Source organism: Lissotriton vulgaris, chromosome 1_1, assembly GCF_964263255.1.
Source record: "Lissotriton vulgaris chromosome 1_1, aLisVul1.2, whole genome shotgun sequence".
Lineage (NCBI taxonomy): Eukaryota > Metazoa > Chordata > Amphibia > Caudata > Salamandridae > Lissotriton > Lissotriton vulgaris.
Window position 1 is genome coordinate 556,033,083 of NC_141685.1, and position 26,829 is coordinate 556,059,911.

A 26,829-nucleotide genomic window follows, 5' to 3' on the forward strand; every position below is an offset into this window, starting at 1 on the left:
TTACAGCGTTAAATGGTTGCCCCCAGGACTTTCAACACAGGCTGAGGGCCTCTTGTCAAAGGCCTGGTCTGCGGGCACCATCAAAAGATACTGATCTGCTTGGACAAGATGGCGTTGTTGGTGTGTGCGACTGGTTGTGATCCTGCTGGCTCAGACTTAGTTTAGGTTCTGAATTTTCTACCTAGTCTAGCACAGAAGGGGATATCATATTACTCAATCAACTCTTCCGTTCCGCCATCTCGAGGGGAACATGTTTGTGGAAGGGCCCCTTGTGGGGAAACACCTGATTATGTGTCGCCTGCCAAGGGGCATCATGCTATCATTGCCCCCGACACCACGGTACCTAGCTCTTTGGAACATTGATAAGGTGCATCATCTTTTCCTGTCATGACAACCCAATAGGTTCCTGTCGAGGAAGGAGCTCTTGGCGAAGCTAGCCATGTTTCTCTGCATGGTATCGTGCAAGGTATGAGATGTCCGGGCTTTGGATATTACTGGAAAAACTTTCTCTCCCTCAGGAGTGTCTTTTACGCTCAGCAGGCATACAAAAAGCAATACAAGGGTCATAGAATGCCCAGCTTTTCAGGACTTCCTTAAGTTGTGTGTAGTTGCCTTATGGGCCTATGACCTGTCTGCAATTTTAGTTGCCCTCAGTAAGCCTCATAAGGCGTCCTCCCCAACCATAGCCTACTGGGTGCGGTAGGTCATGCAGGAGGCTGGGGTGGATCTTAAAATCTTAGGTGCACACTCCACTCAAGGACTGCCTGCTTGGACCCTATTATGAAGCAGCTGACTGGTTCTTGGATTCTACCTTTAAGAGGTTTTATTTTAAGCCAGTGGTTAGCCATGGCTTATTTTGTGGTTAGTAAGCTTTAAACAAGCATATTCCCAGCCTCTGGTCCAGAAATAGAATGAAAAATATCCTAACTATCGTAAAGGAAAGTTTCAATTCTATCAAGGACCCTGAGGTGAGGATTATCCAACCCGCAGATTATTCATTCGGGAGACCCTTCCCAGAACGAGTAAGTAGCTAAGTTATGCTTTTATTTCCATTAGGAATTGCTACTGATTCAGTAAGTGTTTATGGTATATTCCGTTTTGGATAGCATTCTCTGTGGGGTTCTATTGGTAATTCCATTTCTTTTTCCAGGAACGGAGACTGGGGAGTAGGACTCATAAGAGGTCATGGCATGACTCACGCGATGAAAGAGGCACTAAGGAAAGCGACAAAGGGCTGTGATGTGAATGAATCCTCAGCATTGGCTAGTTGTGAACTGTTGGACTGCATTGTCCATTGTTTGTTTTTACCAATTCCCAGTGTTTCGTGGGAAAACGTGGTTTGTTGGAGATACAATTAAATGTCTGCTAAAGTAAAAGTGAAGCAAGTGTAAAGAATAATCCTCACCTCCGAGTCTTCAAAAGAATTGAAACTTTCTTTTGCGATAGCCAGGAAATGTTTCATTCTACCCGCAAAAGATGTTGCCAGTTCAGTACAGATTTGAAAAGACTCACAGATGGGCCTAAGTGATTTCTGAGAGAATGTATTTATGAGAAACAAAATCTGTGCATAGTTATAGGCAGTGAGGCGCATGCAAGAAGCAATTGCAACATGCATGATACAATTGGGGCTTACATTAAAGAATAGCAGGTGCATACAGTCTGTTCTATATTTGAAGCTGAAGAGTCACATTGTGACAATAAGGCTAAGTTTTTTCAATGAGCTGGACTTCCTACTTCAGACAACTCTCAAGAGACTTATTAAAGAAACATAAAGACTGCAAAAGTGTTGTTTTAAATGAATGGGGGCAATATCTTCTACAGAGATAACTGAGATTTTACTGAAACTGCCAGTGTGTCAACATCCAAGGAGTAAGGCCTAGCAAAAGAAACATTTGATAGGCAGGAGCTACGTTTTCCCTCGCTACTTTTTCAGTATTTTGCAGTTTGCTTTGACTCTTACCAGGGGTGGAGAGCCAACAATACGACAATAGAATAGATAGCTGTAAAGGTCATTGAGCCAGGTGACGCACTGGTAAAAGGTGAACTAAACAGGGCTTACTGTTAAAGCAAAACTGGTGCCATGGTCATGCATGGAATAAAATACATGTTATAAACTGTAAGCCGGTTAAAGGATCAAGCATCTCTTGTGAATCTGTACACATACAATTTCCATACTTGAAATAATTGTCTAGCATACATAAATGAGTTTCAGACATGAAGTCACTTGGAGCCTCTTCACAAAGGTACATTTACACTTGAGTAAATCTACACTTAGGAGTGTATTCTTTTTTAAAAATTATTTTAATATACTTAAGTCTTCATTTGCCTTGCTTACTTACTGCTGACCGCAAGCACTCCGTCTGCCAAAGTGATCCGCCCTTGAGGAGTACTAGGATTCTCAGCTTGGGCAGAGGGTACCTACGTTTATGAGTTGAAAAGTACCCGCCAACATGTCATAACCTCAAATGGCTGTAATTATTGGACCAAGCCTAGAGCCCAACATACTCCGGGAACTTCCTAATTGCCTTTGGGAGATACTCTGTCCTCTCCTTCCAGCCATGTGGTCAAGGGGGCCACACTTTAGATATGTTTGTTTGGGTGGGAATGAATAAAATCCATCTTACACACACATATATCACGGATTTCAACCATTCGGCTTTGAAAGGACACACAAAGAATATCCACTGCCTCCAAATTTTTCTTCTTCCCAGGAAAATTAAATAAAGAAACAATGTTGCAATAGCCCTGGGGGCCACCCAGTTCCAGTGACCACCCAAAGATAACTAGTTCAGGGCTTACCTCCATGTGGGTCTGAAAGCTGGCACTCAGAACCTTACAAACCTCTTTCCAGAACTCCTGAATACGGTGGCAGAGCACGAACATATGGAACTCATTAGCGTCCCGTAGTCCACACTTCTTGCAGCACGATTCTTCTGACCCCCTCAGTTTTGATAGTCTTTTTGGTGATCAAAACACACTAAGGATGGAAAATAGATGGTTTCTTCTGAGATACCCAGGTTTAACCATGCTGTGGAAAAAACAAAAAGATACTTGCCGTTAATGGTTTAACCATGAGTAAAATGTGTATTGTGTTAAACGTTATGTATAAAATTGATTTCTTTTTTTACATGTCTTTTAATGTTAAAAAGGTTATTCAATTATTTTATAATACAATATTTAGTATTACTATATATTTTGTAGAAATAATTTTATACTCTGTATATTTTTACAAATACATTGATTTATTTTAACATTATCTCCTTTGGGTTTCTCACTTAAATCCCTGCTTTCATTCATTTCTATGGGATGGGTTGCAGTGTGGTGATGCACTTTTGCCAAATATGAGCTGTAGTATTTTTATGACATTTTTGGGCCCAATTTGGCTAAAGTAACTATCGAAGTATAGTTTGAAAACAGCAATATACCTACTGTTTTGAGGGTGGGTGTATGTTTCTCCCTAAACCCTTCCCATTTAGTCGCAAGTATTCCCCGTTTTTCAGCCACTTCCCCCTGTCCATTCCACAGTTACTATTAAAATGTTGCCATGTGCAGAGATCTTCACAGGTCTGCACATATAAGATAGCAGAGATGAGAACCTCTGCGTGTAGGTTTCTGAATAGCATTTTGTAATACATGAGTAGTACTGCTATAGGTTCTACAAAATGCGTCTGTGAATAGGCCTGTTGAGTAGGAAAACTGTGTGTTCAGGCCAGTGGAGGGTTAATATAGGAGAACAAAAATCCTGAAATGTTGACCATAATAATTGGTTCTCCATCCGATTTTCCTGTAACAAGTGTGTGGTGAAAATTGTAGTTTCTTGACTGACTGACTGAAATTTATAGTTTGTCTCATTTGTTTTCCAAAACGTCCTTAAAGTAAGCCCCTGCTTTGATACTCGATCATCTAAGATTCGGACCTTTGGTGTGAATTTAGGTAGAGAGTAATATCTTGAACTTTGTACCATGCATACCCAGTGAACTTTTAATTCCAAATTCAACAACTGATGTGTGTATTAACGAAACGCAAAACAATTAATGCACGTCATATGAGGCAAGTGTTGTTTTTTTTTCAAATGCCTTTTATAACATTTTTCATGTAAAAGTGATCTTAATGCATAAGTCTGGTGATGTGATTTTATAGGGAGAAGGGATATGATTTCTTGTTATTGTGGGGTCTAAGGTATTTGTGTCATGGTTTATGATTAAGTGCTAAGATGCCACTTTGTGATGATTTATTTAGCAAAAACATTTCTACACAAAAGATAAATCGTCATATGTGTCCTTATTAGCGATGCATACTGGGTAAAGTATTTGATCGTATTGTATAATATGTGTTTTTGCTAACCAACGTTTAGTGGTGTTGTCGAACTTTTCCCTATATTTTTATCTTTGATATAATGCCGTTTTGAATCTTTAAAATCTTGACAGTAAAGCACTTTAATTCCCACTGTATATAACAGACTGTTACTCTCTTCAAAAGAAATATTTGCTTTGAAAATTAAAACTTGTCTTTCTACTTCTACAATGCATTGCCACTGGAATCTTATTAGATACTCTATGGTGCGGTGGTTATTTATTAAAAGTAGATAATATTTTTGTTTGCAAAAATTCATCACTGTTTTGTATTTATTTATTTTCCTGCGTAATATTTTCATTCTCTTTTCATCATTACAGTCACCTGCAAGCCAGTAATCCCGGTGTGAGACATTTAAAATTCGAAAACCTAAAACAATTATTTGTTTCTTATACGTTTTTCCAAAGCGTGTCACATGAATGTTATTCAAATTATGCAGCTCTCGCCATGGTATTCAATTTGTTATTCTTGAAAGGAAGAAAATAGTTGTCCTTGATTATTCTTTCACGCTCAATTTTTACTGGCCCCGAAGCTGGTCCATTAACCAACCAGAAACGTATAAAGCTTCTATGCATATGTCTCATTTCTCGTGGCTAAGCCAACTCAATTGCCTCACTGGCCACTTGTCCATATAATGTGTGGCCATGTTTTAGTGAGATTGCAAATACTTTCTTGATAGGCACTATTCGTATTGGATATTTTCAAAACCAGGACAGTGGGGGAGATAAACCATTTTCTCACCACCTTGTGAAGTGTGATGGGGCTGTAGTGATGAAGAGAATTGGGATGGTTAATGTTAGCAACTAGTCACACAAGCAGTAAATACAAGTAAATAATTGTTGTAACATTCTGGTACATTGTTCAATTTTTTCAAGATGAGCGCATGCCAAAAATATTTGTGTAGAAAACTGGATTTGAGTTTTCTTTTGGATGATAGGTATGACTGCGAAGCTTAGAACATGTGTGCATTGCAATTCGACGTTTTCAAGCGCAGTTAGCCTCTCGAACCATTTGCGCGCATATGCACGAAGAAAGAGTGCTGGACTCTTAACTGGTTCTGGTAAGTTTATTAGAGATCAAAACACATGGATGCAGCATGTTTTGCTTTTTTTTTTTAAAGTGAACAATGACCTTATGCTATACATTTGGCATTTTAAAAGGCTTTGTTATTTTTGTAAACATGTGCATCACACTTTTTTTTTGCCCATCCATCATTTATAGAACATTTTTGTTCTGTTCTTTTATTCGCTTCTTCATTATTTTTTTTAAATAATTTACTTTCACGACTGAGTATTTTTTCTTATTATTATTTGTGCTCATCTGGAGATTGTTTTGGACAATGTCAATAAACCAAATACTTTGCAGTGAGCAGATGTAAACAAGCAGGAATGTTTATGATCTTCATAATGAATATCAACGTCCAATAGTTGGCCTCGATTAGATATTTATGATTGTGCAGGGTTATTTCAAAATAAAGCAGCCCATATGTTTATAAGACGATATTCCCTAAAGGTTTTAACAGTGTCCATTTTGTTTCCACACGTTGTACATTGTCTCATTATTTTGTAATTACTTGTAGATAAGCAATGTAGCTGAAGTAAGACACTTCAATTGTGTGCCTTAGTATTCCTCTTGTATACAATGAGGAGCCCTCTTGTAAAGTATTAGCTCTGATTAACGAAGAATACATTTATTTTTCCAAGCACCAGTAAAAAATGTTAATTGATTTATTTTTTAAATGAAACACTATCGAAGCTGGAGCGATTAAGTAGTGTTTTCTCTTATGTCAAATGAACCCCATATGGTGTGAATGTGCCATGTAAATACCAACAGCCACTATTGTGACAATACAACTTCTATATCAACAAGCACATTAGCAGGTATAGCCATCATTAAAGTACTGTGTCAGTACCTTTGAAATGAAACTGTTTTTGACATCCTGGGCCATTGACTGCATGGAAATGCCATAGTTAAACAGTCTTGTTTTAATGAGGTCCTTAAACTAAGCAAAAACTGTAATTCCTCAACAATTTGTATTCCTTAGTTGTAAAGTCGATTGACCTTTGCAAGAAAGATGGAGGTGAAACCAGTACTTCTGTACTTCCTGAGGGTACTACCACTCCTCAGTGTGCAGTGAAATACTAACATCTTCACACTGCTACAGTCACATCACTAACACTTGTTGAAATACTCCTGGAGACCTAAATTTACCGACCAAATATTTGTGATAGATCCTCAAAGTTGCTATGTATTTGTGATTGCTGCAGTAATTGGCCTAACATCATGTGCCTCTCTGGTGGCACGAGATGTATATTTTTTTTATGAACTCAAATTGCCAGTCTTTGGAGCCTGGAAATTATTTAAAAAAAGGCAAGGCTTCATTATTGAAATGCATTGGTAGCTCTAGGAACTTTGGGGTTCATTTAGCAAGCTGAGCAAAAGGCTTCCTTGAAAGTGAAACGTATGCCTTCAATGGAACCAGTTCTATGAGAATTCCAGATGGGATTTTCATTTCGCATGCTTTAATTTCCAAACTGTAAACGAAAGGGGTTCTGTCCAGGCCACCCTTTCCCAAGATGTCCTTAGAGACAGTCACTTCTTTACCTTGATAAGGAGCCAGCCGTGGCCACATCTTTTCAGCCCTCAGTGGACTCTTCAAAAGACAATCTTCACATCAGTCTGAAATGAAGGGCATTTTGACTGCCTAGCAAAGCCTTTCTGTCTCTGCAGTGGGGAAACCGATCCAGTGCAATGTTGCCTATCCCTAAAGAAGTGAGTGTCACAACCAAAGCCCTCGGGAGAAGCAAAGGGCACGAAGCTGTGGGCCATTGCCAGAAGACTTTATGGTGAAGTAATGCGACCATGGCAGTGCATTCCATAGGTAGACAGGCAAAGTCAGTAAAATAAAACCCTGAGGTGTACCTTCTTTTGGTTGTAATTAATGTGGTCTTCCAAGAATGGAGCATTCAGCCATTGAAGTGTCACAAGTAATCTTCAGTAGCATTGACTATGAGGAAGTCACTGACAAATATACTTTCATTCACCTCACTGATGCAGAGTATTTTGAAAGATTCAACACCACAAAGCTCATTATTGTGATTGCCACAGACTAAACGGGGTGACCATGGAACCTAGATCTTCCAGACCCGAGTTGTCCTTTTCTATCCTCTACCTTTTGAGGGACAACCTTCTCTTGAACCAAGTCAGAGTGGTCCTACTCTACACATTCACAGTCATCAAATCTGAAACTAGTCCTGGAAATTACTACCTTCCACAGTGCATTCCGAAAGTTCTTTTGACAGTTGAAATTCTATAAATAAAAGCTGCTTACTTTTGCAGATGGACAGTATTCTCTAAATTGTATCGCAGCAGGGACTTGGAAACTCTACATTTGGACATTGTAAGTATACTACAATGTGCACATTTGTGCGCCAACATTTCTTTCAATTTTAAAATATTGAAAGAAAAGTTGTCATTTCAAATGGTTTTTATTCCCCTTACAAAAGTTTCCATATCAGAAAGCTGGGCTTGATGAGGGATGAGGGATCTTAATAAATCACAGATTAAGATCCTTCCTAAGACTAAAGGTTTACCTCCTTGAAATCCCTATTTCATTTTAAATTCCTAATGAATAATCCATGTGGGTCATTGCTCTCTTCTAATACTTCTAACCGTGCCTGTTCCTTAAAACCGTATTTCTGTCCACAGTTATTTCAGCTAGAAGCGTGGGCAACCTGCAAGTCTTCTCTGCCTTCCCTAAGTTGACAATTTTCTTGACAAGCAAGGTTACTTTGATTGGCATGTCATCTGTTTTACCTAAAGCATTACACAGTTTCATTTATCACAGGTGATCTATTTGCCAGTTTTCAACCCTCTACCAAACTTTTTAATCATAAAGAAGAGGCTTTGTAGGATAAACATCAGAAAACCCATATCCATACCCTGCATAGAATTAATCACTCAGGATTTGAAAATCTTCTAAGTGACAAGGCATTTAAGATAAGTAAGGCTGAATGAAAGCAGACAATATTGAGATGGCTTCGTTTGAGTGTAAAGCGTGTTAAGTTTTCAGAGGAGAGCCTTTTATTTAGGGAGATTTTGACCAGGTAGTAAATGATCAACTTCAGCCTTGATGTCTTGATTCAAACGATATATAAGGCTTCACCACCAGGCCTCTTTGTACTCTGTGAAACCTCTACTGTTTGGTATTAGAAATTATAGAACAATCTCAAATCAGCAGGGTTGCACTTCAAAGCTTTATTTAATTCTAATTACCATTTGCATCTCAGCCCTTCCTTCAGTCATGCAGAAATTGCTTTTCGAGTGGTTCACATAAGGCATCTGCAGGAAGGAGTATCAATTAGAAGACTAAATTGTTTATCTCTGCTAACATTCCTAATGGATGCACAACGTCCTGCATGTTCCTTATCGTCCTCCCACTGGCCCGCTCGGAGAGTGGTATAATTAGTTAGAAGTATCATTGCAACAAAAAAAAGTTGTGGATACAGTCAGACTTAAAAGTGATTCACATAAGAAATCAGCAGGAAACCACACGTCCATCAGTAAGAAAGTTATCAAAAGTAAGTAACCAGTTCTCGCCTACCACTGCTCTCAATCTTTGTATATCCAAGTATGACACCAGAAATTATAAAAGCTAGTCAAAAGGTCATTGTAAGTACTCATCCTCCACTGTCTTTTTCAGATGACCTCCTCTGAAATCTATATGTTCTATTAATTAGTTGAATGAATTTAGCATACATAATATACATTCATGAATTTATGCTTTCAATTTTAGGCCACTACTCACCTTTTAATCTAATTAGAACGTTTTTACAGTAGGTTAATTCCTAACAAAATTACTTTCTTAAGTTTAAATGTTCTTCAAAGTGACATCACTTAAAATAGGTTTATTTCTGTGCCCTTTGCCCCAGAATGAAGTAAATCGAGACTGGCAGTGGCCCAGTAAACTTGAGAACATGAGAAGAAGGTCCTTTCAAAAAGAAAATTCAGAGACATATGGTTTCTCTCTTCAGTATTCCGAATTGTTTTTTTGACTAATCTTAGGTGGACGGGCTCCCTGTTATTATTGGCTGGCATATAAAACATTAACATTTAACACGTTCTGTAAAAAAACAATTTAAACTGTAGTGTAGTTCCTATTTTCCCTATAGGCCCTGCGCATTGGAATAACATAAACAGCAGTGTAGACGTAGAAGTGCGGTCTTCCAGGTCTCTACTGACTATGCTAAACTTAATTGGGTTTGTACCAACTAGCTCAGAGGTCACTGGAAACTTTCTTGACTGAATAGGAAGTGATCAGCTCCCCTGGCTCAGACAAGAAGGGATTCAGTTTTCCAACAACCGCATAAACATGACAACTTTGCTCCTTAGAATAAGAGTCAATCTCTAGAGTCGTGTGAAACAATGGACAGCTATTTCACTCAGTCAGTTGTGCAAGAATTACTTTCACAGGATGCAGAGAATAGAGAGACGGGCGTTTTCAATAAAAAGGTATTATTTATTGAACAGTCTTTCTTCTCATGCAAGAGAAATGAATTGCCACAACTGCAAGACTTGTTATAAAAAGTGCGTACAGTAAAAGGAGGATTGCGAAATAATACCGTAAAAGCATTGATATGGTTTCTTAGCCATACAATGGTTAAAATGAGTAAAATATGTACATTCATATATACATTTAGCTAACGTCCTCAACTGGTGCTTCTAACTACGCCTACCCCGGTGTACCTGACCTAAGCCTAATACATGGGGGGGAGTACGTAAGTAGCAGTTTAAGTTAAGTTGGTTTTGCCAAGAGTTTGCTTCAAGAATTCTCTCTAAGGGTTTAGTCAACACTGTACCTCTGGAATAGAATGTTGATGGTCTTGTATCTCCTCTCAGGACTCGATATCCCATTCACCCGCAAGGGTGGGCTGAAAAACGTCGGAGCTGGATTTTCTCGGCAGGAGAAAAGACAGCGTCTTTCTCAGCGCGTCAAGGAGGAGGAGGGGCAGCGTCCGTGGGCTTCTCGCATCTGCTGGGCTCTGCAAGGGACAGCTGTTCTGCTCCTGTATTCTCTACCACCACCGCTGTGTTTGCTTAAGGCAACGTTGGTATTATTTATACCTGGAAGGTGCCTTGTTTGACATAAGTTTTTAGACATAAGACGTCAATAAAGATGTCACTAAGAACCGGTCGTTCTTACAGTGCTCATTAGAGTTCTATTACTAATAAAAACATAGCAAGCGGGGCTTTCCCAGGTTGCTGGGGGTGTTATCTGGTTAAAGAACTCGGTGTGTAATCCAGGAATCTTAGATAGTGGCTTCTGCTGTGTCATATACTGTAATGAGCTGCAGAGGCGAGTTTCTGAAACATGGCTCTGATAGTTTATGCCATTATAGGGGTATGGATGGATTATAACCGTATAGGGGCATAAGGTCACAATATTGATTGGGGTCCTAGATAGAACACAACAAAACAGGGCTCAAAACCGTGTTTGCTTCCAGGGTGAGCCCTTTTGAGAAAGCAATAGGTTCTTCACCTCTAAGGTGTATTTTCATTTAGCTAGCATTTTCCGTTTTTGTCTACTTGTCTATTGCATGATATGCTCCTTGGTTAGTTTGTGTGTGTGAGATAAATGGGTTTATTTAGGTCCCAAAAAGTTAATTTGTCAGTAGCTTGCTGTCATAATGCAGTTTAGTGTTGGATACGTCTTTAAAAACCTTTGCAGGACCTAAGCATCTTGCGGCATGTTGAAGGGACTTTAATCCTGGTCTGTGATTGAAATCCATAGAGCGCATCACAGGGTAAGAAGTGAAATTAAAGGAGGAATCCTTGAAATAATCTGAGGCACTAGCATGTAGCCTGGGTCGACTTCTACTACGTTGTGCTTTCCTGAAATGGAAGAGTGATTAAAACCCAAACATTGATCTCCACAACTTTTCTGAGGTATTGTATGCAAGTTTCCGTTGTCAGTGAACGTGTCATTAATTTTGTTGTTGTCTAGTTCATGATCTATTTTATATTGATATATATATATATATATATATATATATATTATATATATTTAATATATTTATTTTAATCCATCTGAGGGCTCTCAACTATGATGTTACAAAATATCACCCCATCAAGTGGGACAACTTGATCAGTCACAACAACCCACTCAGTGTGCTTGCTTAAGGACTTTCTCCAAAAAGTGTTTGACTAATGAACATTTACCTTGAAGGGTCTGATTGTTGGGTTGTGTTCTATTATCTATTTCTGAATTCCTCATATCATCTGTCCTTCATAAGCTAGATCACAGGTACTGAAAATTATTTTAATCATCCATTCGCTGTTTTCAGTTTGGGCAGTCAATTAGATTTCCTGTATTCCTCAATATCAGAAGAAATATTAATTGATAATTTTGTTAACACACCTTTAACTTTGTGTTAACCGGTTTTCTTGAGTATACCCCAATTGTCTGTGTTAGTTCTTAATCCATTGCAATGGTGCAATTCGATCTCATAGGAGAGGCCTTTCTGCTTCACACACATTAAAAAAAAAGCAACGGGGCTTTGACGGATATAAATAAATAAATTCAATCAGCAGCATTACATTTGGACCTGCATAAACAAAGTTAACATATGCCTACCATATGTGCATTTACCTTACTTGGCCTTTAAACCATGCTTAGTTTTACTTGCTTAGTACCATTATATATTGATTGATTGTATCCATGTGTCCCATGTGTAATTGATTGGGCTTAAAAACATCTGGTTCAAGCACTCTACTCTCTGTTTCCAGGTAGATCTGGAAGTAAAAACTGTTTGACAGAGGGCATGGCCAGGACAGGCAGGGAGTAAGAGTCTTACTGCACAAACCCTGTCCCTAAAGCTCTTAAATCACCCCCACACAGACCCCTGGCAGCACTGCACTGATAGCCCGGGGGCTTCTACCTTGTTGATAACCTCTTTGACCTGAGGGGAACGGATGATGGAGGAAAACCAATGAACCTCCCGATTTCCTTGCGAAAACCCAGCAAGACTTGCCTGCCATCTTGAAAGCGCATCATCTACTTGCTTCATTGAAGAGTGTTGTTTTGTGCCTACAGCAATACGAGTTGGAGCTCCATGCCGATCCTCCATACCTTGTGACACAGGCATAAGCACAAGTTCACGGGGCCCATAGGTGACATGAGGGTGACCGTCAGTCAAATTGATGGATGGGGCACACCAAGCCTGACTGCGAGGCTGGGTTCTAAAACACTTCAGGGTGCCCGCAAAACAGAGGTACCATGCCCCAGGCCAGACACACCAGAGACTGAGAGGACCTACATGGGAGCCAACTGACTCCACATGCTGAGCTTCGGACAGCTGTGCCTGAACCAGGAAACCACAGATGGACCCCCTTTGCTCATCGCATTGAACAATACCACAACAAGTCTGCCCCTGAGAATGTGCATTGAAACATGTAACATCTATTGTGAAGAAAAGTCCTAGTGCCCACAAACAGTCCGCTGAGGATGCAGTGTTATCCCTGAAACACCCTCCGGGAACGTCAACCAGAGGTAGATCTCGGAGCGGTGGGGATGCACACACCCTCAAGAGCTAGCAACGCGGTGAGGCCCTGAGGGCGACTTTAAACCATGGGTTGTGATGGGGGACCTCACAACCAAGAAATGTTACGCTCTGGCTTTATCCGTACAGATGATAGAATCAATTTACTCTAAATCAACGCCCCATGCATAGAGCTGAATCTCCATATTTCTGTCCGTTCAGATTGGTCCTAAACAGGCAGTATAAATAGCAAGGCCTCACTACGTGGCTTCCCCGACCACCCCATGGCTCTGGCTGTCACACCTGACATGACACATGATCTTCCCAGGGGTGCCTCTATCGGTCCATGGTACAACTCGTGTCAAAATTTTACTTGACTGATGCTACTTGCTTTTGGGGTACTGCGCCGCATGTGCTGTGAACAGCCACACCTGGACATTCTTAATCACATATGCATCATTGGTCTATGATTGCCCCTTCAGGGCTTGACAAATCTGAAAAATGGTACTAGTCCTGCAGGTCTAGTACTTTAAAAAAACTTCTCGACCTAACAGTAAGCTACTTGACCTCCGTCTCTGAAAGCGGAGCAAATGTGACAAGATAACAAGATTTAAAGGTCTCTTTATTGTTCATTTGCTTTGTGAGCAATAAAAAGGCCTTTAAATCTTGTTATCTTGTCACATTTGCTCAGTTTTCAAAGACGGAAGACAAAAGTTAGTATGTTTTTCTAATCGCCAGAAAGGGCGTGTAGGACCTAAAAATAGCTCTACCTCATAAAATTTACCTCGCAAATGCGAGCCGACAAGTGGATTTGTTGAGCCCTTAAATGGGATCTCCCCTTACATCATTACACACCTGTCCTAGCTGTGGAAAAACTGTGAACTCTCATCCAAAGCCACTCTCCCTCACCCCACTGTGAAGTGAAAAACCTCACTGGGCCAATGGCGCAATAGGGATGCTAGCCTCTATACACTGCACCACACAGTAAGCTAAATGTCCTAGTCTGGATATAAACTCAAATAACCCCTTCATCTACAGATGCCTGTAAAACAGTAATTTCCCCGGCATAAACTAATAGCACCACCCTGGAGGATCAGAGAAGCGTGGTCTCTTATCATAACAATGCTTGCTCTGATGGCAGTTCCTCAATCTCTTTAAAGGGCACAACTCTGACTTTCTATTAACCTTCTCTCAACTCAATTCCCCCATATACATTCTGTATAATGGTGAGGGGCTAGCAATAACATGATAGCTCAGACGTGGATATATGGGGGGATTAATGCCTGACACTCTGGTAGAATTTGTAGTGAAGAGAGGAGATGAACCCCCATTGAAAGGTAGCAGCTTGACTTCCACTCCAATAATAAAAGAATACATAGACTGATTCTTGAGTGAAATACGAATTGAAGCTGAAAACGTGCATGAAACAGCTGAGGAAGGATATCTCTGAGAAGGGCAATAGTGTGGAAGACTTTATACTTGCAATTGCTGCTTGCACAGATAATTAAAAAAAATGCTGTAGAGTAGACTACAAGCCTTGTTAGAGCAACCTTTGCCATACATATAAAGCTGGAAGATCTGGAGAACTGGAGCTGACGAGGTGATATACACATCCCTCATGACCGTAACCAGGAACCTCCTCCTGGCAATCAGAGATGGTGCTGAAGCTCCCCCTCTTAGACTTGACCAAGCTCATAGAACTCGGCCCTTCACTCTCTTCCCAGACACTGCAACCAGATGTTCTTGCGTACGCTTTTTAGGACAAGGAGGCAATCATGCAGGTGGCTAAGGGAATGCCATCCTCTTCTTTAGCGGATCATGGATTCAATTATTTCAGAACCTATCACTAATCACTCTAAAAAAATCAGAGATTTTTGGCCTATCACAGACTTTGTTTGAGATCAGAAAATCCAATACCAATGCGGCCATCCATTTTGTCTTATGTTCAAGTGGAAAGGGAAGGAACACATTTTGAGATTGTTCTCGGATGCTAGAGCGCTCCTTGGGCTCTCCCATGAACCCAACATGATGTTGACTCCTCAAAACTCTGCTATAGACCGCAATGAGATCTGCCCTTAATGATGAACCTTCCGCCATAGATCACGACCACATTGTGCTTTGGTCAATTATTACTGGAATCCGGGCTCCCCGGCCTAAGTATTTGACAATTTGAACAGTAAAACAATACACACACAAAATGCAGAAACAAGCATTCATCAAGAAAATACACAAATAATTAAATATTTTATTTTATTTGATTGTAAAACGTATAATAATAATAAATCACAATTTTAATTCTAATGGGAAGGTTAGAGCTTTTCCTAAATTTAATTTAGGCCACACATCAACCACACCATATTTTGTTTGACTAACTTAACTTTTTGGCCTCAAATTTCAAATTCCTTCACTTTTAGAGAATCTTTTAAAATGTTTTGCTTTACATTGTTCTTCGTTATTTATATACACTTTATTAATCTGTTAATAGGACTTCATTTTCTAAGCAGGCGCTGGGCCTCTGAGTAGGCTTCGCCGAACTCCAGTTGCCTCCAGGCCACAGATTTAGAACTACTACTCTAGTGCAAATTGACAGACAATCCCTCTAACAAGAGAACCCTCCGTAAACGTGCTAATTTAAGAATGCAGCTCAAGATACATAGACAAAACCGAGCAGAACCATCTCAGCTTGCTCTAGGACAATGGTATTACAATAAATGGAACTAGGTGGGCTCCCTCTTTGCATATAAAATATACTTACTCACAACCAAATAACACATCATACACACAAAAACACAATCGAGAGGATGGGTAACAAAGTACAAGGAAAAACAAAAGGCTTTCTGTGGCTTTAATCAAACACTTAATATTGGGAGCTGGGGTGTAAAGCTGTACCTGACATCTAGACATATTCCAACAGTTGTGATTGGGTGCCCTTTCGTCTGTCCCATAGGGAATCTCTGGAGACCCCAATGATAGTGTGGAAGTAGGCCAAGCCCCAAAAATACACCTCTGGGAAAATCACGGTCATGCCATCATCCTGGTAGTGTTTTATAGGACATTCATCACCCTCCAGATTGAGTGGTTGATTGCTTTAAACGCCTTCACTCAAGCCACCAGCCTCACACTAGTGTGATACAGAGATCATCTTAATCAGAAAGGTTCGGTAAAGACTCGTTAGACCTGGCATCTTTGGCGTTTTTTTACCCTGTCTTTTTGCTTCTGACCTTGGGAATTTAGACTTTGTGCTGCCTTTCATTTTAGCTGTTTTTAGAACTCTGTGCACTTTACCACTACTGATCAGTGCTAAAGTGCAATTACTCCCTGTGTAAATTGGGATTGGTTATCCATGATTGGCATATTTGATTTACTGGCAAGTCCCCAGTATAGTGTACTGTGTGTGTAAATGGGCCTGTATATCGAATGGTACTAGTGGGCCTGCAGCACTGATCATGCCATCCACATAAGTAGCCCTGTAACAATGTCTCAGACCTGCCAATGCAGTGTCTGTGTGTCCAGTTTTAAACTGCCAAGTCGACCAAGCAAGTGAACCCACTTTCCAGGCCCTAACCTTCCATTTTACTACATGTAAGGCACCCCTAAAGTAGGCCGAAGTTACCCCCGTGAGCAGGGTGCAGTGTATGTGAACGGTAGGACATGTATTGGTGTGTTGTACAAGTCCTGATAATGAAAGACTGCCAATTTCATTTTTGACTTTTGCAAGGAATAACTCTCCCATAGGCTATCATTGGAGTTGCCTTGTAACATTGCACAAGAGTAACTTTCATTTGGGAACAGCTAGACATTCTGATTTTGGACTCCCTGAGCTCAGGATTAAAAAATACATCTTTTATTGAAGATGATTTTGAATAGTGTGAAATGCCATTTTTAGGCCTGTGGTATCCACGTCTGGTTCAACTGACAGGGGCTTGTTTGTGCGTTCAGTCTAGACAGTGTATAACTCCCCTGTCCTCTCTCCTCTCGCAAAGTGAAACATCTGTTTCTAAAGACGGTTCAGTCGAAGGGGCAATGTGTAATAAGCCTGCTCCAGATAGGAGACTCCCCCAGTGCTGAGAAGGCTGAGGCCACAAGGTAACAAGCCAAAATGTGTACAGCATGTGACTTGAACAAGTCTCATGACGCTGGGGGAGGAGTACTACTTCCCTGTCCGTAACCCACCTCCCCCGACACTTGCTTGCGAGAGAGTTCTGCTGGAAGTCATCAAAAACATCCAGAGGGTAAAAGGATGCAATCTTAGGAGAATACGTTGCGCCACTGAATTTGCCATCAGGCACCTGCAGCGTTTTCCACATTAACATTGATCTTGACACACCAATCACGCAATCCCCAATTTGCTGCATATGACAAATATTTGAACAAAAAAATGCTTCTTGTTCAAATGGATTTAAAGTTCTTAACATCACTGCAGATAAAGCTTACAATCACACAAGGCAGGATAAAAATAGTTGCCATTTAAACTGTTGATTGCCGTAATCATGCCTTTAAGGGACGACCACGTTGCCCAAATATCCTAATAATCATTACCTCTTCATCTGTCTTCCTCTTCCCAGTCAATAACAAGCATTGGCATAGCCAATAGGTCTTGCCTTTGGGACCTTATAAGTGTTTATCCATACAACAGTTAATGTTGTTGCACCAAGGTTTTTGTGCTGGATAACTAAACACTTATAAGGTCCCAAATGTGAGACCTATTGGCTATGCCAATGCTTGTTTAACCTGTCACTGGAGTGAGGCTTACAGGCTCACACAACTTTTTAAAAGTTTCTCTGCTATGTTATTAACTCATCCTTGGACATCATCAATTATATGTAAAGTGCTGCACAGCGTAGGAGTGGTGAGTCTACGCTTGATGTATGTGTGCTTGGGAAAGAGTACAGTGCTGTGCAGTGCATGTATTGGGTGTATGTATACCTGCAAGGAGTATATTACATGAGAGATATAATGCTGTGCAGTGCGTGCACGGTGAATGCATGTGCATGGCTTATTGAGTGTATCTGTACCTGCGAGAAGTACAATACATGAAGGGTGAAGTGTTGTGCAGTGCTCACATGGTGAATGTGTGTGCTAGCAGTGTGTGTACTTGCAAGAGGCAAATGTCATAATACAGAAAGGCCATAGTACTTGGGCAGTGCACGCAGAGTGAACATATGTGCTGAATGTATGTGTGCCTGGGGTGACACAATGCATGGAGGTAACAGTACTGGATAGTGTGTGTGCTGCATGCATACACTAAGTGCAAGTGCGCCTTCAATGGTACTTTTCATGGAGGGCACTGGGTTCCATTTTGAGAACCCAAGGCCTACCTGGTGAAGACATGGGGAGGTACAACACAGCTTGGACAAGGGACCTACCGCAAAAGATCCGGCACCAATCAAAAACATATACCAAACAAATCAATAGATTGTGGGTTCACCTGTGTGCACACTAAGTGAAAGTTCCCCCTGTCCAGGAGCACATCCCTATTTCAACTCTAGGGGAACAATACAAGCAGGCTAAATCAGGACTACACCACTCAAAGAGAACACAACATTGCATATAGTTACAATCGAATCATCCTCAAGTTGGATGAGAAAAGTTTCTTCTCTATTATTTTGTTCTTTTAAAAGCCACGGCCAACGCGTTTCGTCCTGTAACGCAGGACTTTTTCATGGCATTCACAAATCGTAGTCCGCGAGAGAAGATGGATAATAACCATATAGAATTGCCTTCACATGAATTTGACAGTAATCTTATCTTTGGGTATGTACATCCAACCGAATTCAATTGATAACTATGCTGGTAACATCCATTTTAGAACAATGCGCTGAAATTAGGAACAGCACATATTGGACCTCAAAATGATGGTCAAGCCCGACGTGATCTGAGTCAGCACTGCTCCCGCCAGAGATTGAGAGGTAGTGAAATCCCCCAACCTCCAGCATACTTATGTATTTCTGCATCCCTGTAAGATATGTGGGACACTGAAGAAAGGAGAGAGAGAACTCCCCATGTAGACTTCAATGGATGCTCTTTGATTCAGTGAGGGATCGCAAGGAGGGTCCCTGGACACATCTCAGGAAGGAGATGGGGCTGATAAGGGAATCATATAGAGTAGGACTGGGAGCCCAGGATTATCTTTTCGTTGCACATACAACTGTGTCTGGCATCTTGGTGGGAACCCTAGTCATTCCCAAGGCTTGTGTTGAGGGACTATCCATTTCAGAGTTTCCCCTGCAGTGGCAGACAGTCTTTCCAGAGGAAGTGGAAAAGTGTGTACTTTGTTTTCTTTTTTTTTTTTTAAACCGATCCCCAACATAAAACATAGAGAGCCAAACCCTAAATTGCATTTGGTTTCTGGAAATGGACTATAAGAGGAGGAAATTGAGGCCCCAAAAATGTGTCATCTCCTAAGCAGTCAGACTGGCTATGTGAGGAGCGGAAGCTCTGCAAGAATTTTACCTGTGACCAGGACTGTAGTGCAATGCCTGCTAGTCTTCCTGCTGGGAGAGGGGACATCACCCAGGGAAACCAAGACAACCCTCTCTGGAGCCCCTGCACTTGCCTGCTTGCCAAGAACAGTGTGCCCTTTGAGGAAGGGGAGAGTTCTAGAGGGAGTGAGTTCCAGTTAGGAGCCCAGCCACTTGGGCTCACTGGTTGAGGACACAGCTGCTGCACCGACTGGGTCATTTCCTGTGTGCAAGTTTGTCAGCCGTATGCCTAGAGCGGGTCACCCTGAAGATAGTTTTAAGCAGAGTGCCCTTTATTCCAGGAGGAGCCGCTGTGGAATTTATTTCTAGATACTGAGGGCCGAAGTGTGTGCAGAACCTAATGGCGACCCTGTATTCAAGGAGGGGCCTCTGTGGTGTGAACTACCATGCTGAAAGGGCTAACGCCTCGGAAGATTGCAGTTGCCCTATATACGTGGAACAAGATTTTTGAGAGGTCGGTGACCTGTAGGTAACAAGAAAGCCTTGAGCATTGTACCTGAATTGCCCAGTGAACTGAGGAGGACAATGTCTTGCATCGACACATGACAGAGACCCCCAACTAGGTATATCAAACTCCAACCAATCTCCCTCCAGTTGTGTAGCACAGAACTTACTGTGCAGGAGGCGCACCGGAGTACCTCTGATGTCTGTTGGAGCCAGTTGCATAAGCTCAGAGGTTAGCCTGCATGCTGCTTACTGTCACTCCTCCCACATATAGCCAACTTTCCATATAGAACCGGGGTGTTGTGAGTGCACTCGTACGGGGCACCCGCTGAGATGCTGCAAGCTTCCAAGCTGCTGGAGCAGGTAAGACTTGTTACTGGCCTACCAGGCCCCGGGGACTAGCTGCTAAGGGTGCTGCAGGGCCAAGACACTTTTGGCTATTTTTTGCTGCGGGACAAAGTGGTCCCTTGAGTTTAAGCCTAGTAGTGAGCATTCCCTTGATGCAGCCTCCAGTGAATGTGGAATAACCCCTGCCACAGCTACCACTAGGAGTCATGTACAGAAGGATATTTGGCCCAGTTGCTCAGGATACATTGTTGGTTGGCCCCCTGGACACTAGGAGTAAAAGGCCTCACCGCCACAGTTGGGCCGAGTAATACCTACGTGCCCCGTAGCCCTCTGAAAGGGGTTATGACAACAAATTTCCCTCAGATCTTACTATTTCTTTAAGGTGTACATTCCCTCATTTCTCACTTGTCTCCCCCCCACCCCGCCCCCGCCAAACTCCTGGGATATTCCCTGGTAAATTGCTTTATCTCTACAGTTGATTGTTTAAATATGTTACAACTTATTATTTGACAAACTTAAATAACCACTTTGCTTAGTTGGGCTGTGCAGGTTGCATGTGTCCTTGTTTATACATCCTCAGTAGATGTTGAATCTCTGAAGTGGTTTTGTATAGTAAAATTAAGCTTTTTAGAAAATCAATAAAAAAATGGAAAATAAAAAAATAGAATGGTTGATACTGTAGAGAGTTATTGATTTAAAGTTGGCTATTTCTAAATGATAGGATATTGCATATAAACTATGTGTGTTGAAATGTTGACTGTGTGTTTGGAGAAGCTGATTCATATATGCATGTTAAGTTCTTACAAGATAAAGGATCGATGAGTCTGAGTTTTCTGAACTGTTCCTTTGTAAAATGTTTTATAAATAATGATTTTATAAACAAAATTCTATTTTGTATATTTTATTTTATTGGGAGCTTGTGAGTTCTAGTTACTTAAGGCATGAGTTATAGTTTCTTTAGACTATGATAACTGGTGAATTTATGTGGTTTTGTTAGTTTGAAACTGTATGTTTTAACTGAATTTTTTACCTAACTATAACATCCCTTTTAACCTTTGTTTTTTTTCACTGAATTAGTAAGGTTTTTTAGGTCTTGCAGACCTAGCGCTGGAGCGCGCATGCGCTCCTCGCTCTGTGAGACATATTGTGGTAGAGGAGATTTTAGAAGTGGACTTGAAACCTGCTCATCTTTCTCATTGGCTAGCGTCATAGTTTATGCCAAACGCTGGCCTCCGATTGAAACTGAGGCTTTTTTGTTACCACCCTGTCTCCTTTTGGCCCCGCCCATCCGGACTAGAGTGTTTGCTTACAACGTTAAACTTTCTCCTTTAATTAGTGGGTAAGCACTATTTTATTTTTATTCCATCTTTGCAAATGGAACTGGAGGGGTGTTATTTCACGTTGTGCAGTATTGTACGTGAAGAGAACGAACTGTTGGTCTTTTACTCTGCTGGGTTGTTTATGGTTTACATTTGAGCTTCCCAATGCAGCTCTAAAAGTTGGCTTATCCATGTTCCTGTTGCCCTAACAAACGTGAGAATGGTTTTGTCCAAGCTAAGCAGGTCAACTTTGAACTCCGCCCGTCTCTCATCTGTAAAAACAATAGCACGACGATTGCTCTGTCACGGCAAGCGTGAGTCAGTTTTGATCACAGAACGCACAAGACACAGGCCCCGCTCTAGAGACTCGCCGCCAGACAGTGCGCAAGACCGTCTGCTCCCCTCGCAAGGCGTCACTCGGCGCTGTGGGAGGCCCCACTCTCCTCCCTCGTGTGCCCCACAAAGAAGCCCAAAACATAAAGGGAGAGTGCAAAAGTCCTTGCGAGGTCCGGGGCATGGCGCTTGCACTGCTCCTCCCCCTTACCCTACCCCCGCCGCCGGCAGAACCCACCATGGACCAGTGCGTAACGGTGGGGCGGGAGCTGGAAAAGTTTCAGCACAAGTTTTTGGGCTGCAGACAGCACAGCAAGCGAAGCCTGGAGGAGCTCATCGACTACACAAGCGGTCTGCGCCGTGAGGTCCTGCAGCCAGTAAGAGCCACCTGCGCGCCGCCGTGACCACTTTTATCCATCCCTATACCCCCTCCCAGAACATAGAGCACTGAGAGTCCGGAGAAATGAAGGCCCAAACTCCAGCACAGGTTTCTTCTCCCAAGAACCTCCAGTCTTTAGGCATGGGATGTTTTGTGCCTTACAATCAATAATTGTGTGCTTAAACCAGTGCTTCAAATTGGCAGGTACTGTCTGGTATGAAGCGAGAGGTGTGCCCTAAAGAGTCGAGCATGTATAGGTGAGAGAAGTGTACATGAGAAGAGGAGACAAGTGTGGGGGAGAGCGCTGAATGTGAAAGTGAATAAGATGAGGAGTGTGTCGGAGAAGAGAGGAGTGCAGGTCAGTGAGTGGGGCTCGGAGGACGAGTGATCTCTGAACTGGAAGCAGGGGAGGGGTATGAGAATTTGAGAGGTGTGTACAGGGGAGTATTGCATGTGTAAGTTTTTGTGGTATGTAAGTGAAGTGTTAGCAGGGTTGAGATGTGTAATGGAGGTTGAGGAAGAAGACTGGGTTGTGTGCAGGGGAGTGAGGTGTCTGAAAAGGGGTGAGATGTGAAGACCAGTGTGGAGTGTGAAGCAGAATAAGCAATATCTAATGCAGTGCTTTGTGTACAGAGGGTCCATGTTAAGCGGGAGTTGTGTGCCTGGGATCAAAGTGACTGCAGTACAATTACTGTGTGTAAGGGAATGAGTTTTGTGCAGGAGATCATGGTGTGTGCAAGGTGGAGTCAGGTCTGTGCAGGAGAGTAGCCTCGTGTGTGCATGAGGGGGCTGAGTGAGCTATGCAGTAGTTATGTGTGCAGGCGAGTAATTTGTGTGCAGGTGAATTATAGGTGTATGGAGTTGTGTGTGCAGTGGAGTCAGGTGTGTTTGAAAATACTGAGCCTCATCCGTGCCGACAGAGTGTGACCAAGGTGCTACCAAAACACCAACGTCTCTTTTCACAGCCAGCAACGCGGGCGTGAAGAGAGCGCAAACGTTTCAATGATGTCAGAGGCAAAGCTGCGCCTCCTTTCAAGCAGTCTTGTCTACCAGGAGGTCCTTATGCTGCTACTGGAGGGGCCATGCAGTGGACCAGAGCTGCTGGGGAAAATCGCCCCCCCTTCACATCAGATGGAGGAGGGAGCCTTCCCTGGAGCGTGTGTGTCCCCGATTACAAGGAGGCAGTGCTGAGGCTGTTCAACCTCTTCCTGTCCAGCCCACACTGCAGCTTCCTCCCTCTCCGCCTGCAGCTTTTTTCTTCTTTACAAATGTGAACTTTATTGATCAGCAGCTAAGCAAGAATTGTACTTTTCTACTCCCAAGTCTGTCGTCAGTTTCAAAGAATCATTGAGTCACTCTCCCGTTCTCATGCCCGTGCCAGTACTCTCCTTCACCCGTAGAGGTGACCAGAGCCAGTGCGGAGGTCACAGCCGCCGAGTGATTGGAACTCTCCCCTGCTCCGTTACTGTTTACTCACCATGGTAATTGAGGATCATAAACATGTACAAGTAAAATCCTGTGTGTGTGTATTATGTGATGTTTGTGTAGGTAAAGTCTTGTGCATGAGAGTGTCAGATTGTGCAAGTGTACCATGTTTTCAGTGTGCTTGTCACTTTTTGCGTTATTGTGTGTTGCATGCATATATGCTTGAATTGGCATTCCACTAAAGCAACAGCAATAGAGTGTGTCATTTTGCAGCTGGTCAATGCACCACAACGCAGTCTTGGTTAAGGATTTTGTACCAGCGTTGCCGCTTGAAACATGAAACATTGAAGCACTTGAAAAATGCTTTTTAAATTAACTTTAGTCAGGAGCGCGGCGCTCGCTTCAGGGACACCACACTTTTATTTTTTTTCTCCTTATTTTTTTTTCACTTTAATGAGCTCTGCGCCGTCTTCACTGACTCCGCGCTTTGCAATGCAATAGGTGTTGCTTTTGGTATTGTAAATGACAATGCCTTTTAATTTTTTTAAAAAGCATTGCCATTTAGAATGCTAATAGCTACAAAACTCGCAGTTGCGAGACCTATTTCATTGTAAACGCTTGTTTTTAAATGTTAGGTAAAATATAATTTCAATTAATTCCTAACTATAACGTGGCTTCAACCTATGTTTTTTGGGGGGGATTTTCTTAGGATTTTGTTAAACATAAAATAATATTGTATAACCATATGTAAAGCCATCCTCGCGTTGTGCCTGGCCTTGGGACATTATTGGGGTTGGCCAGAGGTCCTGCAGCCAGGTCCTGTCTCCAACTCTGTAGGCAGCCCTGTGCATGGTGGGAGGGTGCCTGTCAGATTTTACATCTACTGCACTTAATGAGACAGCCCACTGCAGTGGGGCGTGTCCTGACGCAGATGAAGCGAGCAGCACTGCTCTGAGCTCTGCTTGGCTAAACCCAATCCATTACCACCTTGAAGTGAATATTCAGCCCTGGACCCACCAAACTCTCCCCAAATATCCTCCCTCTTAAAGGAAGCGAATGTTGCAGAAATCAAAGGTGAAGAAGGCTGCCATTGCGGATTTCCGAGGTTCTTGTGGCATAACAGCGAGGCCACAGCTCAAGATGGGTGTGGTCTCACGTTGACAGTGGCACTGAGCGGCTGGAAATTGCGGCCCTGACCTAAATTGATGATTGTGGTGCACACTGAGCATACCTGCAAGCCCTGGGCTAGTCTAGATTGTTCAGTTCCCTGCCGGCACCTTACCGGATCTGGGGCTGCAGAGGCCTGCATGGGCCGAGAGACGATGGCGGCATGAAGAGATCCCCGGAGAACCCCGGGCGGAGAGCTGAGAGAGATGCATTTAGGCACACAGGAAGGAGGGAGGCTGTGTACTGCTGCTGTAGCCCCCATCCATTGCCTAATAGCCACAGCGTGAACTGTTTCCCAGTAGGGGGATGTGCAGCAACTACACACAATCCCCTGTTGACTCCCAGCTGTCCTATTACTTGATGAACAAGGATCTTACTCCCAATCTGCGAGGGCTGATGCCTAGGGGCCCGGGACTTTATCTACACCTGCCGAGTCCCTAATGCTAACCACCAGATGTTACCATGTCTTGGGGAGCTGCTTGCTGTGCCTGGGGCCTGAATGATGCGAGGAGGTGCCCTGCAAGATTACTGAAATAACAAAAGCAAGACTGTTAACAGAGGACCTTTTGACTGGTTGGGCTGCGACTACCTGCTGTGGCTGCCGGTTTGAATGAGAGGAGCAAGATGATTTTCTATCTTCTTTCACATGGCTGAAATTAAAGGAAACAAGTCAGCATTATTGCAGAAGAAATTCATGGCGACGTTCCTGTGAGCTCTAACTACATTTCACGAGTCTCAATATTCTGGACCGTGTTTAAATCATTATCAAGAGCTTCCACACACCCATAAAATGTAAGCCTCGATTAATGCTATGAATTGAACAGACTGGCCGCGTTCGGGATACAAGACGCAGCCTATAAATGGCTCAAATCCTTTGTCTCTGGAAGATCTCAAAGGATTCAACTGGAGGACTGTATATCAAACTTGGGTATCCTGAAATGTGGAGTCCCTAAGAGATCTGCTTTGTCCCCACTCCTTTTTAACCTTTATTTGCAGCCCTAATTGACTCCTTGGTAAGCATGGGCTGTAAAACCTTCAACTATGCCGACGATACCCAGTTGTTACTTAGTATTGATAATACGGCATCCGCACAGACCCATGCCCAAAAAATACTCAGTCATACGGTGAGCTGGATGACAGCAAATTCATTGAAGATCAACGCAGAAAAAACTGAGGTTCTTGTGGTTTCAACCGAAGTTTCTCCTTGGGGAGATTTGTTTTGGCCTCAAGATCTTGGCCCGACCCCTAAGCCCTGTGCCAATGTAAAAATTCTAGGCATAAAGATTGACCATGAGTTGTCAATGGTCAGCCAGATCTCCTCAGTGGTTGGGACCCCTGCACTAACTTAATTAGACAGTTACGTAAGTTAGTCCCTCTGCTCTCCTCCTCCACGCTCCGTACAATTGTCTCTGCCACAATAATCTCAAGATTAGATTATGGGAATGCCCTGTATTTGGGTCTCCCCAAAACACTGACAAATAGGTTGCAAGTAGTCCTGAATGATGCAGCTAGGCTGATCTTTAGGCTACCTAGACGCACTCATGCATCGCCGTTGCTATGTAAGCTACATTGGCTCCCCATAAAACAACAGGTGGAGTTCAAAAGTCTGTGCATCGCCCATAAGGCAATCTATGGTCAAGCACCTGCTTACATTAAAGAACGCCTTGGAGTTTACAAACCCACACGATCATTAATGTCCTCGAACACTCAACTGTTGTCTTGTCCCCGCTATAAATTAGCAACGAAGGGTGGCAGATCTTTTTCAGTGGTGGTTCCACAGTTTTGGAATAAACTTCCAGAGTCTGTTCGTAAGGAACCAAATTTGTTGCAGTTAAGGAAATCTCTAAAAACACTCTTGATTAGGGAAGCCCTAAGCTCCATTTAGTGCCACGATTTTACGGATCTGTTTATTTTGTTAGTATAGCTCTTTTCTGTCAAAAGCGCCTAGAGATCTGACGGTGATTTGGCGCTATATAAGCTGTAGTTAACAATAACAATAACAATCTGTCTGCAGCACAATTGAGAGCCAAAACAAAACCAGT

At 42.3% G+C, this 26,829-nt stretch overlaps 1 protein-coding gene across 10 annotated transcripts in view; it reads left to right on the forward strand.

Annotated features, from left to right (window-relative positions):
* ZNF644 (zinc finger protein 644) overlaps nt 1–26,829 on the forward strand; it is a 714,013-nt gene that overhangs the window by 535,832 nt on the left and 151,352 nt on the right. For 7 of the 10 annotated variants that reach the window (XM_086953948.1, XM_086953944.1, XM_086953943.1 and 4 more), the window contains one exon: nt 5,291–5,413. The exons of the other annotated variants lie outside the window; for them this stretch is intronic. In XM_086953948.1, the coding sequence (XP_086810074.1) occupies nt 5,291–5,413 (123 nt within the window). The remainder of the gene's footprint in view (nt 1–5,290; nt 5,414–26,829) is intronic. 10 annotated transcript variants of the gene reach the window in all.